This window comes from Talpa europaea (genome assembly GCF_964194135.1).
Source record: "Talpa europaea genome assembly, chromosome: 1".
Lineage (NCBI taxonomy): Eukaryota > Metazoa > Chordata > Mammalia > Eulipotyphla > Talpidae > Talpa > Talpa europaea.
Window position 1 is genome coordinate 131,357,744 of NC_140073.1, and position 14,656 is coordinate 131,372,399.

The following is a 14,656-nucleotide window of genomic DNA, read 5'->3' on the forward strand; positions in this document are numbered from 1 at the left end:
CTTACAAACACCATATGAAATCTATGAAAGATTCTTAAAAGACTCAGTGACTTAACACTTGGTATTCCTATCACTGAATATGCTTGGTATTCCTATCACTGAGCCTGAATAAAACGTATACCTATCACTGAAAAAAAAAAAAAAACAACCTTTTTTCCTGCAAACTGAATAGGTAACTATATATCTATGCAATAATTTTTTTCAGATAAGATGAATTCATAAACTACAGCACTTTTAAAGTTGTACCTATTATAATGGGGTAAACACTGCTGTTTTAGAATGCAACCTCCATTTCAGAGCTCTTTAACAAGGGAAAACTCTTTAACATTGTTAAAACTCCAGCATTAAACAGGACCCTCCTTAAGTATCAGTACTTTCCTCCTCAATATCAGAGGAAACCCAAGTCGCTGGTACCCACTGAGGCTCTTCCTGGGCCTGCTGAATTGCAGACAACAACTGGGCACTCGCATCTTGCAAGTTGTCATTCACAATCACATGATCAAAAAACTGGCCAAACTGAGTCTCCATTTTTTGAGCTAAATTTCCCATCTCTTGTAGATCTTCATCCTTTAGGAGAAATAGAAAAATATGTAATATCTCCATCTAGCTTATGGTTATCTGGGTGCACATACATGTAAAAATTCACAGAGTCTTAAAATTTAGTACCTTGGTTGAATGCATGTGAAGACAAAATAGCTCAAAGTAAATTTAATTAAACACTATATATATATATATAGAGAGAGATCCATACACATACATAACATAAACATATATACAAACATACATACATAGTAAAATGGAGAAACTCTTCCAGGAAGAGTTTACTGATTAATCCCACATTACTGGACCCCTCTATTATTACCATCATCATTAATAAACTTTTTTGTGTATGTTTAAACATATATACATATATAGATACCTCATAATACATAATACAACTGTATTTGGCAAAACATTTTAAAAGTAAACTTTCAAGTAAACTTTTCCATAAAATAAGTAATTCATTTATTTATTTTTTGAAAAGATATAGAAGGGATTTGTTTATGACTCACTTAAAATAAAATTGCTTCACCTTAGTAATTTAAATACAAGTATCAGGTTTGTGTACACCCAACTTCTATGTAACTTTGCAAACTGTGGCTTGAGGGCTATTTTCACTTTTAAGCTAATCCAAAAAAAAAAAAAAAAAAAGAAGCAGCAGCAGCAAGCCTCACAACACTTATTAAACTATTTTAATATTTATAATATCCACTAAAAAGAATAAATCATAAGTACATTATTTGTTAGAAATAAAAATTACATTTCATGGCAAAGGGATGTTTTGAGAAAATACAGTGATTTTCTTTAATTAGGAAAAAAACCACATTCATTCATTTCCATGTGTCTTACCTTGAATTTCATGTCCACAAAGTATTCTGTAATCATCTTGGCATTTTTCCGAGAACGCTTCATACAACTTATGTTAGACGGCTTTATAAAGATGACATAGGGTTTCAGTTCATGGGTTCGAGTCACCTGAATACCCTACAGAGAAAAGCAGAAGGACGTCCTAATCTAGAGTCAGAAATTAATCTAACCAGAAATTAACAATTATTTCTAGCCAGAGTATCTCATGTGCCCTGGTGTCCTCAACTCTAAAAGCCATTTTATTTTTTTTTTTTCATTTCTGATATATTTTATTTCAAATTTGTCACTTACTTTGTGCTTCTAATTCCCCCATTATTTTGTTTTTCTTTTGCTCTCCTTTTTTTTTTTCTTTTTTATAAATTTTATTGTTATATTCCCCATACAATTGCAGCCCCCCATTCTGACCCCAATCCCTCCCCTCCCGCCCCCGCCCCCCTAAAAGTGTCTCTGGTTCATAGTTTTTTGTTGATTTTGATTTTCACTTTCTTATAGTTATTCATTTTCCTGGTCCCTTATTTAAGTTTTCTAGATTCCTGCTATGAGTGAGACCATCCGGTATTTTTCCTTTTCTTTTTGGCTTATTTCGCTGAGCATGATCCCTTCCAGCGCCATCCATGTTGCAGCAAATTGCATGTGTTTATCTTTTTTGAATGCTGAGTAATATTCCATGGTATATATGTACCACATCTTCTTGATCCAGTCATCTATTTTTGGGCATTTGGGTTGTTTCCAAAGCTTAGCTATTGTAAACAGTGCTGCTATAAACATAGGGGTGCAGGTGTTCTTTGGAATTGATGTTTCTGTGTCCTTTGGGTAAATACCTAGGAGTGGAATTGCTGGGTCATATGGAAGCTCTATGTTTAGTAGGTCCAGAAATCTCCACACAGCTTTCCACAGTGGTTGGACCAGTTTGCACTCCCACCAACAGTGCAGAAGAGTTCCTTTTTCTCCACACCCTCGCCAACATTTGTTGTTGCTAGTTTTTTTAATATGTGCCATTCTCACTGGTGTAAGATGGTATCTCATGGTAGTTTTGATTTGCATTTCCCTGATGACAAGTGATGTTGAACATTTTTTCATATGCCTGTTGGCCATTTGCATTTCCTCTTCAGAGAAGTTTCTTTTAAGCTCTTCTGCCCATTTTTTGACTGGATTATTTTCTTTGTTGTTGTTGAGACTCATCAGCTCTTTGCAGATTTTTGTGATCAGTCCTTTATCATTAGTGTTGGGTGCAAAAATGTTCTCCCAGTTGGTGGGGTTTCTCTTTGTTTTTGTTATTGTCTCTTTTGCTGTGCAAAAGCTCTTTAATTTGATATAGTCCCAGCTGTTTATCTTTGCCTTCACTATCACTGCTTTGGGTGATGTGTCTGTAAAGATGTCTTTGATGTGCAAATCACGTAGTGTTTCGCCTATATTTCCTTCTATATATTTTATGGTTTCAGGTCTTATGTCTAGTTCTTTAATCCATTTTGAGTTGATTTTTGTGTATGGTGTGAGGTGGTGGTCAAGCTTCATTCTTTTGCATGTAGCGACCCAGTTTTCCCAGCACCATTTATTGAACAAACTTTCTTTGCTCCAATGCATAGTCTTTGCTCCTTTGTCAAAGATTAGTTGACCATAAACCTGTGGGTTTATTTCTGGATTTTCTATTCGATTCCATTGGTCTGTATGTCTGTTCTTGTTCCAATACCATGCGGTTTTGATGATTATGTAAAAGCCATTTTAATATTACCAAGAGATGGTATTCTCAAATCAAAATTAAATTCAAGTCCTGGCTCTTCTTACTATGACACCCGTATTGAAATCTAAGGATAAGAATCTATACATGGTCTCAGAGGACAAGGAAAAGACAGATTCTTGAGGTGGAACAGCTCTGTTTCTCCTTCCTTTCCCTTTCCTCTTTCCATAATCTTACATTGCAGACTGCTGACATCTTCACATTGACTACCAGTTTTGACTCAAGTAAGAAAAGATATATTAATCTCTTTAGCAAACAAGCTGTATTTTTTTTAACAAGCTGTATTTTTAAATGACCACAGAAAATGCAAAGATAACACAATGATCATTAACTAGCAGGATCTACATATTACGTATTCTTTATCTTCCTTAACTTGCTCACTCCTGCTTCACTCCACATATGGTCTCAGAGGTAACTACAGACACCGTAACATAGGAGCCTGTGTAAAGAAACATCTCATTCCCTTTGCAAGATGTTGCCTTGATGCCTCTAATATAAGGTCAAAAAGATTCTAACTTTTCTTTATTGCCACCAGCCCAATTCCGTTTTTGTGTCTGAAGAGCAAGACTCTTTCCCTAATTAGACACAAGATATTAAGTAAATTGGTCATTTACTTAAATCCTGGCCCTTAGATATGGTAACTGCTCTTATCCTCAAAAATGCGAACAATAAAATGTCTCCACTACAAACTACATCATGTACACAAAGTGGATGATAGACATTCATTATTTTGGGGAAATGGCAACTGTTTTAACATAGACCCACCTGAGGTTCTAAGTCCATGACACAGATCTTTCCTTCATCAAGGACTGCTTTAACAGCATCCAAACTGGTGCCATACAGGTGACCTTTGTACTCACCATACTCGAGCATCCTGCAAAGGTGGGACAAAGAACCTAAGAACTCCTTCTGTAAGTAGAATATCATGGGTAGTAACAGGAAGATAATTTACAAAAGAATAGAATATCATGTATGAATTTTGCTAGCACAAAAAGAATTAGTGGATATTCAACAGGAGGAGAGAAATTACATCTAGGGCTTAACCACTTTTCTAAATTCTCTAAAATTTGCTATTCTTCTACCCCTAGTGTCCCAATGAGTTGGTGCCCTGGTATACTAGTATATCAGTAGTTTCTTGCTTTACTCTTCAGAAACAAAAAGGATGAATTGCCCAGAAGCTTTTAACATTACATAAGAATAGGGAACATATTTTGAATGTGAAACAACCAAAGGCAAGGATCAGATTCTGAACATCTAGCTTACCTGTGACCATACATGAGACTTTCAAATGTTTCCTTTGACACATAGTGATACTCACGTCCATTTACTTCATAACTCTTTTTGGAGCGAGTAGTATCTGTCCAAAATGGAATTTTGAAAATGCTTTTAGAACCCTGAATATGTTTTGATTTATTACTACTATGCATTTGGATAAAGATGTCCAATGATGAATGAATGAATAAATAAATAAGCGAACAAATAAATAAAATGCTAAAGTGAAAAAGAGGGAGCCTGAATTGGTGATAAGAAAGAAAAAGTTCTTATACCAAAATCAGTTAATCTATAAACTCTTAAGTCCTTATGGTGTAGACAAGAAATGTAATAGGTAATAAGCCAGGATAGGGAGGCCCTCAGGGGGCACTAGTAAATTGTTTATGAGTTTTACAACAAAGGTAGCATCACATAGTGTAGTGAAATCAGTACATTTGCAGAGACAGAGAATGTGTCACCAAAACATTAGCTACTGTGTAAGAAAAATAAACATACGTGGCACAGCACTTTGGAAATGCTTGGGATTAAGTGCAATAAGTTGTCTTCTTAGTTCATTTACTCCAACACCAGAAGGTCCTAAACACAAAAATTCACATACAGAGATTAGATGTGGATAATTAAAATCATGGGAGAATTTTCCATCTTTTTCTTGAAGAACCAGAGTAAATGTTTTAGGGAAATTACAGAGCTTCCTGGACCAACCAGGAACAATTCTTGGGGATTTTCCTGGTGATCGTGAAGTAACCTATACTTCAACACTCAGAAATGGGGAAGTTGTCAGCCCAACTTCACCCAGTGTTGGACATTATAAGAATTTTCTGGGGGCCTCCCTCGTGGCACAGGGGTTAAGCACAGCACTATGAAGCTATCTGCAGCCACTGAAGCACAAGTTCAATCCCCTGACAGCCAGGTAGCTACCCACATGGCACAGCAGACCTCTCCTGTCTGCTCCCCTCAGCAGTGTATTTCAGTCAATCTGCCTGTTCTGCTCCCCACTCTGTCTCTGATGAATCCTCTCACCCCCCGCACCTCTGGCCTATACCCCAGTTCTTGTATGCATAAATAAATAAATCTTTAAAAAAAAAAAAAGAATTTTCTGGACTATTTCAGCTTATCTTGGGCAGCCTGTTTTTCTGCATTAAAGGAAGTTTCTGTTATTCTGTCATTCTGCCACCACAGTGGCAGGTTCTGTGACATGTAGCCTCGGAAACATGTTTCCTGACAGGTAGTTGAGGTAACACCTCCACGCACACTGCAGGCAAGGCTGACTGCCTGGGCACAAACCCTGTGCCACCTCACAAGGCCCACACCCAAGGTCCTGCCCTTGGTTTAACGCTCTTCATTTGCTGTGTTAACATTCTTAATCATTTTTGAACAAGGGCCCATGTATTTTTCACTTTGCACTGTGCCCTGCATATTATGCAGCTGGTCCTACTATGAGGCACGCTGTTCTGCTCTACAGGGGCCTGCTTGATCACAGCTGAAAAAAAGAGAAGTCGGCAGCACGACATCAGTTCCTATCGCTGCAGGGACCAGCCTCATGAAGATCTTAGTCACAACAGCAGATCACCCAGCTCTGTATCTGCCCTGTTCATTAGCACCAAAGACTCAAACCAAAAGATTTTAGACACTTCTCTAAAGAAGGTTCTTATAAATTTGGGTGGGGGGGAGGAGTGGATCTTAATGATATTTTTCTGATACAGACTAATGATCTTGTCTGGGAGAGCACTCATCAATCCTTATAGGACAAATTCCAAAAAGGGAAAAAATGTATTATAACCTCAGACTAATACAACTTGTTATTGTACAGGTTCATCGACACCATGGCCTACCACTTTCAATGTAGACAATTAAAAAAGCATGATGGGGCCTCCCTGGTGGTGCAAGGGGTTAAAATTTCAGCACTATGAAATTATCCACAGCCACTGCAGCATGAGTTCGATCCCCAGCCAGGGAGTTGACCCACATGGCACAGCAGACCTCTCCTGACTCGCCCGCTGCTCCCCTCAACAGTGTATTTCAGACAATCTGCCTGTTTTGCTCTTCACTCTGTCTCTGGTGAATCCTCTCCCCCAGACCCTGCACCTCTAGCCTACACCCCTTGTATGCATAAATAAATAAAATAATTCTTTTTAAAAAATAAAAGTATGATGCAATAAGGTTTTACTTATAATGCATATGAAACGGTGTTTTTTTTTTTTTTTAAGGTGTATGTGGCAAGCCATACAGAGTTCTACTTTTACCATTATTTCAATGCACAACTATTAAAGAAGGAAAACTTTCTTGTGTGGGGGGGGAGTAGGGGACACTGTAAATGGGACATACCCACGAGCACGATGAGGCGGGGCTTGTCTGAAGGGTGTCGCTGGTACTTCACCACCTCCTCATAAGGGGCGCCCACTGCACTGCAGCAGCTGCTGGCACAGCAGGCACTGGCATGCAGCTGGCCCAGGTGACATCTCCTGCGACAGAGCCGCATGCTGCGGCGGAAACCAGCTGGGGAGGGAACAAAGCATAGAGCATGAGACCCAGGCCAGAAGGAAGACTTCTTGCTTCAATGAACCAAAGTGTTAATTAATGTCTGTCTGTCTGAAGGTAGAAGCTAGGAAGAAATATGAAGGAAAAACAACTTGCCCCTGCAAGTTACCTCTAAGTTGCACCCAGAGCCTACTATATGCTAGGCATTGTAGCTGGTGCTGGGGATCCAGTGGCCAATTCAAGGAACCCCATTCCTTTGTGAAATTTACATTTTATGGAGGAAGAGAGACGAAAATAAACAATAAAAATAAGTGCTTAGATGAAGAGCCGGTGGATAGGGAAAAATAGAGTGTTTCTTCAAGTAGGCAGTTCAGTTAAGTGTCTCTGAAAAGGTCACCTCGAGCAGGTGTCTAAATAAACTATTGAAGCCCGCTAAGGAGGCAAATAGAGGGAAGAGTAATCAAACTAAGGAAACAGCAACTGCATAGGTACAGAGGAAGGAGCGTGCTGAGAATGCTTGAGGAGTGTAGCTGGGATTAGTGGGCAGGAGGGAGTGGTCAAAAATGGGTTGGAGAAGAAACCAGGGAGGTCACACAGGGCCCCGGCCACGTGTTAACCTGTGGTCAAAGTGGAAGTGGAAGTCACCAGTTGGTGGAGAGATGAGTGTGACATGATTTGATTTATGTTGGTTGCTGTGGAGAGGATGTAAGCATTAAGGGTAGACTGGGGGAGAGCAGTTAGGAAACTACTTCAGTGTCCCCAGGGGAGGGAGGATGGTGGCTCTGGCCCAGGTGGGAACCGTGGAGCGGGCTTACTGCTCATATTTTTCAGTTTCAAACACTAAGCCAGATAGCTAGGTGGTCACTCAGCATGATCAGTTGCAGAGCTGGACATCTTAGTTGTGATTTCTGAACTCCTAGAATCCTGCTTAACCTGCCCACTAAATCACAGGGCTTCCTGGTATTTTCAGAGCTGTCTCCAGTTCCTTCAGACACAGAGCTGGTGACTATATATGTGCAAGCACGCACACACACACACACACATACATACATCTATGTGTCTACATGTGCTGAAAACAATGAGTTCACACTGATACCTATAATGCCAATTCAACAGGACAGGATTCATCCTCACCTTCCCCTTTCCATATGGTGACTTCTTTAACAGTGATAAACCTGACCCTTAACTATCCTCAATACCTTTACTTTTCCTATCAAGCAAGAGCGCCTGTGCAGGGTGGGGGACAGATAGTCGGAGTAGCCTGGCAGAAAGAGCTAGAGCCCAAGCTAGGTGAGGAGCATCCCGTAGAGGCTGTGAGCCCACGAGATGGCAGCTGTGTGCTCCCCTAGCCTCCCCTCTGACAATTTGCCCTGTTGCCATCAACCCCTGCACAGATGCCAGCCCCACCCTGCTCAGGCTAATGCCCCACCCCAGGCTGCTTCTTCCCCACCTGAGCGCAGATACCTGCCCTGCTCAGTTTCCCTATGGCTTTTAGGTTGAATTATTCTGGATGGGACAGAATAAGGTGGTCTCATTTTTTTTAACTCCCCAATAATTCCAATGTGCATCCAGACCTGGAAACCAACAATCTATGTCACAGACCCAGCAGCCCTGCTGTTCTCCCTCTGTCTCATGGAGGAGGAAGCCCAGTATAGTTCCTGGTCCTTCAGAAAGTTCTGTCCAGTTGACAGATTATGGAAATGTGGCCATTAAACTAAGTTTACTAGCCAAAGAGTTGGTCTCTTTTGAGTTAGGTAAATACATGAAACAGTCTGGAAGAAAAAAATGAAAGATTTATGTCTCATAGGTAAGACTAAGAGATATCCAGTGGAAACTGGATAGATTACAATAAATGATCAATATATCAGAACACTGACCAATAAAAAGTTCCAAGGAAAGCCAGAACAAGGAATAAGTTTGGAAACATCAATAAGCAAAAGCAACTTTCAGAAGAGTGTCAAGCAGGGTTGACTATAACGTAGTAATGACCAAGACACACCTCTTGTTAATCTTTACCTACCGACAAAGAACTTCTGACTATGGCCAACAAATTCATCCTTGTCTGGAACACAGAGAGCAGCAGGAGCAGAACATGGGGAGGAAGAAGGAAATGGCTTAGAATGTGCATGTGAAATCACCTTCCAGTGTTCAGCTGACTAAGCAGTAGATGGCAGCACAGCTGCTTGCTTAGCCTGGAGAGGATCTTACCAGACTAGCTGCTGGCATCTTCGGAAGTCTAGCATACACTGAAAATATTCTGTCTAGAGTGGTTGAGAACAAAATGCTACTTTAGACTTGTTGAAAGACATAAAAAAGATGTTGAGGCATAGTAAAAAACATATAAAAATTGGGTGTACATTTTAAAACATGTCCTAAGAAAACCAGTTTTATAAAAGAAGCAGCCACTTGACTGTGCAGATAAGGTGTTAGGCAGGTCTTATGTTTAATCTCCTTGTTGGATATGTTCTGTTTTCTTCCTTATAAAATAGTTCATTCTGTATTAAATGGGCAGTTTCTTTCTGGCTGCCAGTTGTTCCTGACTGGACAGGAAGTTGAGACACAAAAGTGAGGGAAACTATGACCATTGGCTATAAAATGTCTAGAGCTAGTTTAACCTCCTGTTTCTGTTTTCTTTGGGGCTCAGAAAATTGCTATAAACTTGAAACAAAAAGGTTTTAAATATGTAATTTGTAAATCCCTTCTTAATAAACTATTTCTTTTCACTTCCACAATTGTCCTGATCCCTGAGAGAATACAGAACATTTGTTCATAAACAGATACTATGGCATTTGTTCAGACACAGACAACCTTTCTTTCTCAACCACATTTTAAAAGAACACACATTTTAAAATATAAAGAAAACAAGCCCATATCAATTCCACCTTCTTATAAACAAACAGTTTTCTAATATGTCAATGCATTTAAAAGGAAATGTTTACTTAAGGCTCTATTCATAAAGCTTACTTTCATTGTTCATTTAAAAATATTTTCTATGGAGCTGAATGTTTGATCATTAATTTCACCCTTAAAATATCTTTTATCTTAAAAGTTATCCTGGGGCCTCGCTGGTGGTTCAGGGGTTAAAGTCTCAACGCTATGAAGCTATCGCCAGCCACTGCAGCATGAGTTCCATCCCCAGCCAGGGAGGTGACTCACTTGGTGCAGCAGACCTCTCCTGCCTAGTCCCCTGCTCCCCTCAGCAGTGTATTTCAGTCAGTCTGCCTGTCTTGTTCCCCACTCTGTCTCTGGTGAATCCTCTCACCCCCCCACACACACCTCTGTCCTGTACCCCAGCTCTTGTAAGCATAAATAAATAAATTTTTTTAAACAAACAAACAAACAAAAAACAGTTATCTTGTCAAATATTCACTTTGAGACACTAAAAGAGTTTAAACATAGTCTATTTGATTTACCCAGGAAATGAAAAGGAACAATTACCTTCTGAAAGTTCCTCTGGATATTTGAGTAAATGCAGAAACAGACATGAAAAGTTAAACCTTTAAGAAGATCAAGTTAACCATCAATTAAAGACAAAAGATCAAGTTAACAATCAATTAAAGACAAATGACAAAAGGTTACCCTCAGCAGGTGTGCTTGGCTAAGACCCTGCATGGCAAATGGATCCCACACAACTGGCTACTCTGAAACTCATTTGACCTGACCCTGCTGCGGCTAAATAACTTTTTCTAAATTTACCTAGACGCTTCCTGAAAACCTTTTATTGTGAAGACTGCTCTCTATTTGGCTAGGAGAAAATGAGGAGGGGAGGGGCTTGAAAGTGAGAAATTGTAAGAAGGCAACCTATTTGAGCCTTATTCCATCCCAGGGGCCATATGGCTACAGTCCTGTGATGGGGAGAAAAGGGAGGAAAAGGGACTAGGGCATCAGGGCAGGTGCTACAGCACCTCTGGTTGTGTGTCCTCATTCCTTACCCCTCCCTGGGTATAGTACACACATTTCAGACTGCAGTTGGCCTCTTGAAGACAGGTGGGAGTGAACACAATATATTATGTTTTCTAGCCATTTGAAACATCCATCTTCCCTGTTTTGCTTTTTTAATGGCATTCCTAATTAGACTCTACTACCATCTCTTAGAGAAATTCAAGGAAGTTACATGGTACTTCATTCATCAAAGAATTTAGATGTGAAGTAAAGAAACTTAACTGCACATTAAGTACACTAAGTAACAGAATTGAGTGCCATGAATCAATGGCAAGGGGTGTTTACTTAGATAACATGCCAAGTGAATGTAACTTCCTTATGTGAAGTAGAAGTAAGCTAGAAGTGAAATGGGTTGAGAATGTGCTTGAGAGTTCTCACTCTTTCAATTAAGAGGAATCCAGAAGGGTGCTTTCCAGTGCCTAAGGGCAGCTGTGCACTTTCCTCTGCAGTGCTATTCCTGGAAAGCTAACTGCTGACTACCCCAAAGGAAAAAATTTCATAACAATGCCAGCTAACACTCAGGTAGTACTTACAGTACAACTACTTATACAAATTGTCTTCCCATTTCAGACATGGGAAAACTGCAGAGCAGAGAATTTAAGTGATGGAGGATCCATAGTGTGACTAGTGGACCAGGATACATCCTTGGACAATCTGGCTCCAGTCCATGACATTAACCTCTATGCAACACTGCCTCCTCCTTCACACACCTGGCAAATAGCGTTGGGCCTCCACCACAGTTTTAGCATTCGGAGGACTTTCCAGCAAAATAATGAGTTGACCAGACAGAGCAAAAAAAGATTACTATAATCCAGAGAAATTAAAGACTAAATCAATCCCAAACACTGAGTCCAGTGTAGATACCCATAACAGGCCAACTATCTAATTAAAAATAGGAAATTTGAGCCAACATAAATAGTGAGTATATAATTCAGATAAGTTGTTCCCAATTCCTTTTATCTCCATGTCATCTTTTTTATAGTTACTATTTGTAGCAACATCTCTATTCTGTTACATGAAATTCATATAGAATATAATCTACCATATATATATATAATTTTAAAAATCAGTAGAATGCTCTAACTATAATATAAATTAAGCAACTTTATTTTTAAAATATCTATTTCAAAATAGAAATCCTTGGGCATGACTTCTCTAGATATACAGATACTATTAGATACTTGTAACGAAGATTTAAAAGAAGTGCATGGATTTAAAAGAAGTGAGATCAGAAAATATTTCTTATATGAAGTAAAGTAGAAGAACAAAGTAACAGGTGGACTCTAGAATAAAGTGCTCTGATAAATAGTAACAGACCACATTTATTTATATATATGAAAAGAAAGAAGAAAACTGCCTAAATTAAAGTAGGGATAATATGTTAAAGCAATCATAAATTAATAAAATGGATATGAGGAAACATAAGATAGAAAGTGGATAAGTAATCTTAACATGCCCCAAAACTTGACAGACAGCTTTTCAAAAATATTCTGTGGAGTCTACTTTCTTGCCTATAATGTCAACATTAATTTGAAGGACAGACCATTGATGATACCATAGATCATCAATAATAACAAATAACATAGTAAATAAAAAGAAAGTAACTGACTCAGTATAGATGCCTCACTTTCCAGTTTATTTACTATCAGTATGTATAGACAAAGTGTGTAGATTGTTCAATAAGTGCATTGCAACATCTGTTCTGTTTAAATATTTCTCTCCTTAATGAATATTTTTTAAACCTCTGAACTTTTCAAGTTAACACCTTGTGAAAATTTTTGTCCCTATTGTGTACTGAAGATCTACCCATTTATATTATAATAGATTGTGACCACAGAACATTCAAGATTGTGCAGCACAGTCTCATACACTGCAGGTCGTCAAGAATTCCTGATTGCTACCAATCAAAGGCTAGTAGTGTCCCCAGTCAATATGACAGTCAAAAAAATGCCCTCCCCCCCTCACCCCCAACCCCCCTATGGTTCCAAAATGCCCCTGGTAAGAAGTACTGGTTAGAGTGAAATTTACAATATTCCATAACGATGCTGTTTATTTAAACAATTTTTGTTTCATATCTCTAAATGTTTAAATTATACCAAAATTTGTAACACACATTTCAAAATCAGTACCAAATGTTCATTTTTTTACATACCAGATTCAAATATTTCTTCATCTATGATTTCCCATGTGGGGGAGGAGGGAAACAAAGTGTCATTACATTACTGTTCATACTAAATCTATATAGTACCAGCTTAATTCCAAGACCCTAAGCTTCCACATGCACAACACCTTTAATTTTTCTTTCCTATAGCAAGGCTGAGTCAGTGTTATCTCTTTGAGGTAGATGAGGAATGCATAAGCAATGGCATAATGAGATGCCTGCTAACAAGCAATAGACCTGTAGTGATAACAGAGGTGCGGCAGGGGCTTAACATAAATAAATAAGAATAATGAAACAAAATAGAATAAATAAAATAAGAGGCTCAGAGGGAAGGGAAAGGTGGAATGTTGCAGGAAACTCCAATACATTGTTGAATATTGCACAGCTTTGCTGCTAGAAGGCTTGCAAGTGTAGGAGGGACATGACCTGCCTGAAAATTTGGGAGGGAGTCAGGTCCACAGCTAGAGGATTAAGTTTATGAAGATTTGACTGAGCAGACTTGTTTAGATAACTGGGAAATATTTGGCATAAGCCAACTTTCTCATCAAAGGAAACAGTTCTATTAGTGTGTTAAAGAGATATTAAGGATTAAGAAACTAAAATTTATATGAGGAATAAATTGAAGCATATGGCAACATTACCAAAGCATGCATCCTTGGATCAGACAATGCTGCATCTAAAGTATATTCACACATGTGTGAAAGGATAAAAAGCTGTTCATTGTAGCATTGTTTATAAAGAAATTTTGAAATTAATGTAAATGGTTACCAATAAGGGATTATATAAATGCCTCATAAATTATTTAACCATAAAGCTGTTTAAAAAATATGTAGGAGGAAGCTCTTTATGTACTAAGATTTATCTCCAAGATATAATTTAAGTAAAATCCAGGAGCAGAACAGTATATGAAGCATACCATTAAATGGTTTATGTATTATTTTCAAAAGATAAGGGTGGAGGAGAGGAAAAAAAAATATCCACCATTGCCCAGATTATGTCTGGAGAGTATATGGAAGAAACTGAGAATATACATTGCCTCAAGAAAAAAAAAAAACTGAACATTTAAAAGAGGAACTTTTAAAAATTATACTTCTGTAGTTATCTAATTTTGAAATATATGAATGTAATGCCTAATAAAAAATTTTAATTAAAATCATAAAAAGAAAATCAATATTACTGCAAATTTAAAAAGCAGAATGTGTACTTCGAAAAATAGACAGTGTCAGAATTATTTTGTAGTTGTTCTGGGATCTCTTTAATAATTTTATTAATATCTATAAACTAGTTTAGGCCATGTAAAGCCAAAATAAACCAGACTAAAGACTCTCCTACTAGTCTCTCAACCAAATCACTTGTGATTCTTAAGTCAATCTTAATTCTGTCGCCAAACTCAGAAAACCTTTGCCCAAATTATCAAGAGAAAATTAAGTATAGAATTGTAAAATATTTTCATGTATTTCTCAAAAATTTGGAGTGGTTGCCAAACCAGGAAAACAATGGGTAGGAAAACAAAACAATGGGTAGCAAATTCATTCCAGGACCTCAAAACACCAGGAAACAAAGGGTCAAGATCATTTGTTATTGCCTGCAGGGGGTGGTTAGAATTCCTAACTGATTACTGGAAAGCGATGTTGTCCACACCATATATTTCAGCCTGT

General features: G+C 38.2%; 1 protein-coding gene across 1 annotated transcript in view; it reads right to left on the reverse strand.

Annotated features, from left to right (window-relative positions):
- Window positions 1-337: 337 nt before the first annotated feature.
- MPP4 (MAGUK p55 scaffold protein 4) overlaps window positions 338-14,656 on the reverse strand; it is a gene marked incomplete at its 5' end in the record, with an annotated part of 36,056 nt that continues 21,737 nt past the window's right edge. Inside the window, 9 exons of the mRNA XM_084242803.1 lie at window positions 338-567; window positions 1,390-1,524; window positions 3,911-4,019; window positions 4,409-4,502; window positions 4,913-4,993; window positions 6,743-6,913; window positions 8,916-8,957; window positions 10,334-10,348; window positions 12,990-13,010. Coding sequence (XP_084098929.1) covers window positions 361-567; window positions 1,390-1,524; window positions 3,911-4,019; window positions 4,409-4,502; window positions 4,913-4,993; window positions 6,743-6,913; window positions 8,916-8,957; window positions 10,334-10,348; window positions 12,990-13,010 — 875 coding nt within the window. The 3' untranslated portion in view covers window positions 338-360. The remainder of the gene's footprint in view (window positions 568-1,389; window positions 1,525-3,910; window positions 4,020-4,408; window positions 4,503-4,912; window positions 4,994-6,742; window positions 6,914-8,915; window positions 8,958-10,333; window positions 10,349-12,989; window positions 13,011-14,656) is intronic.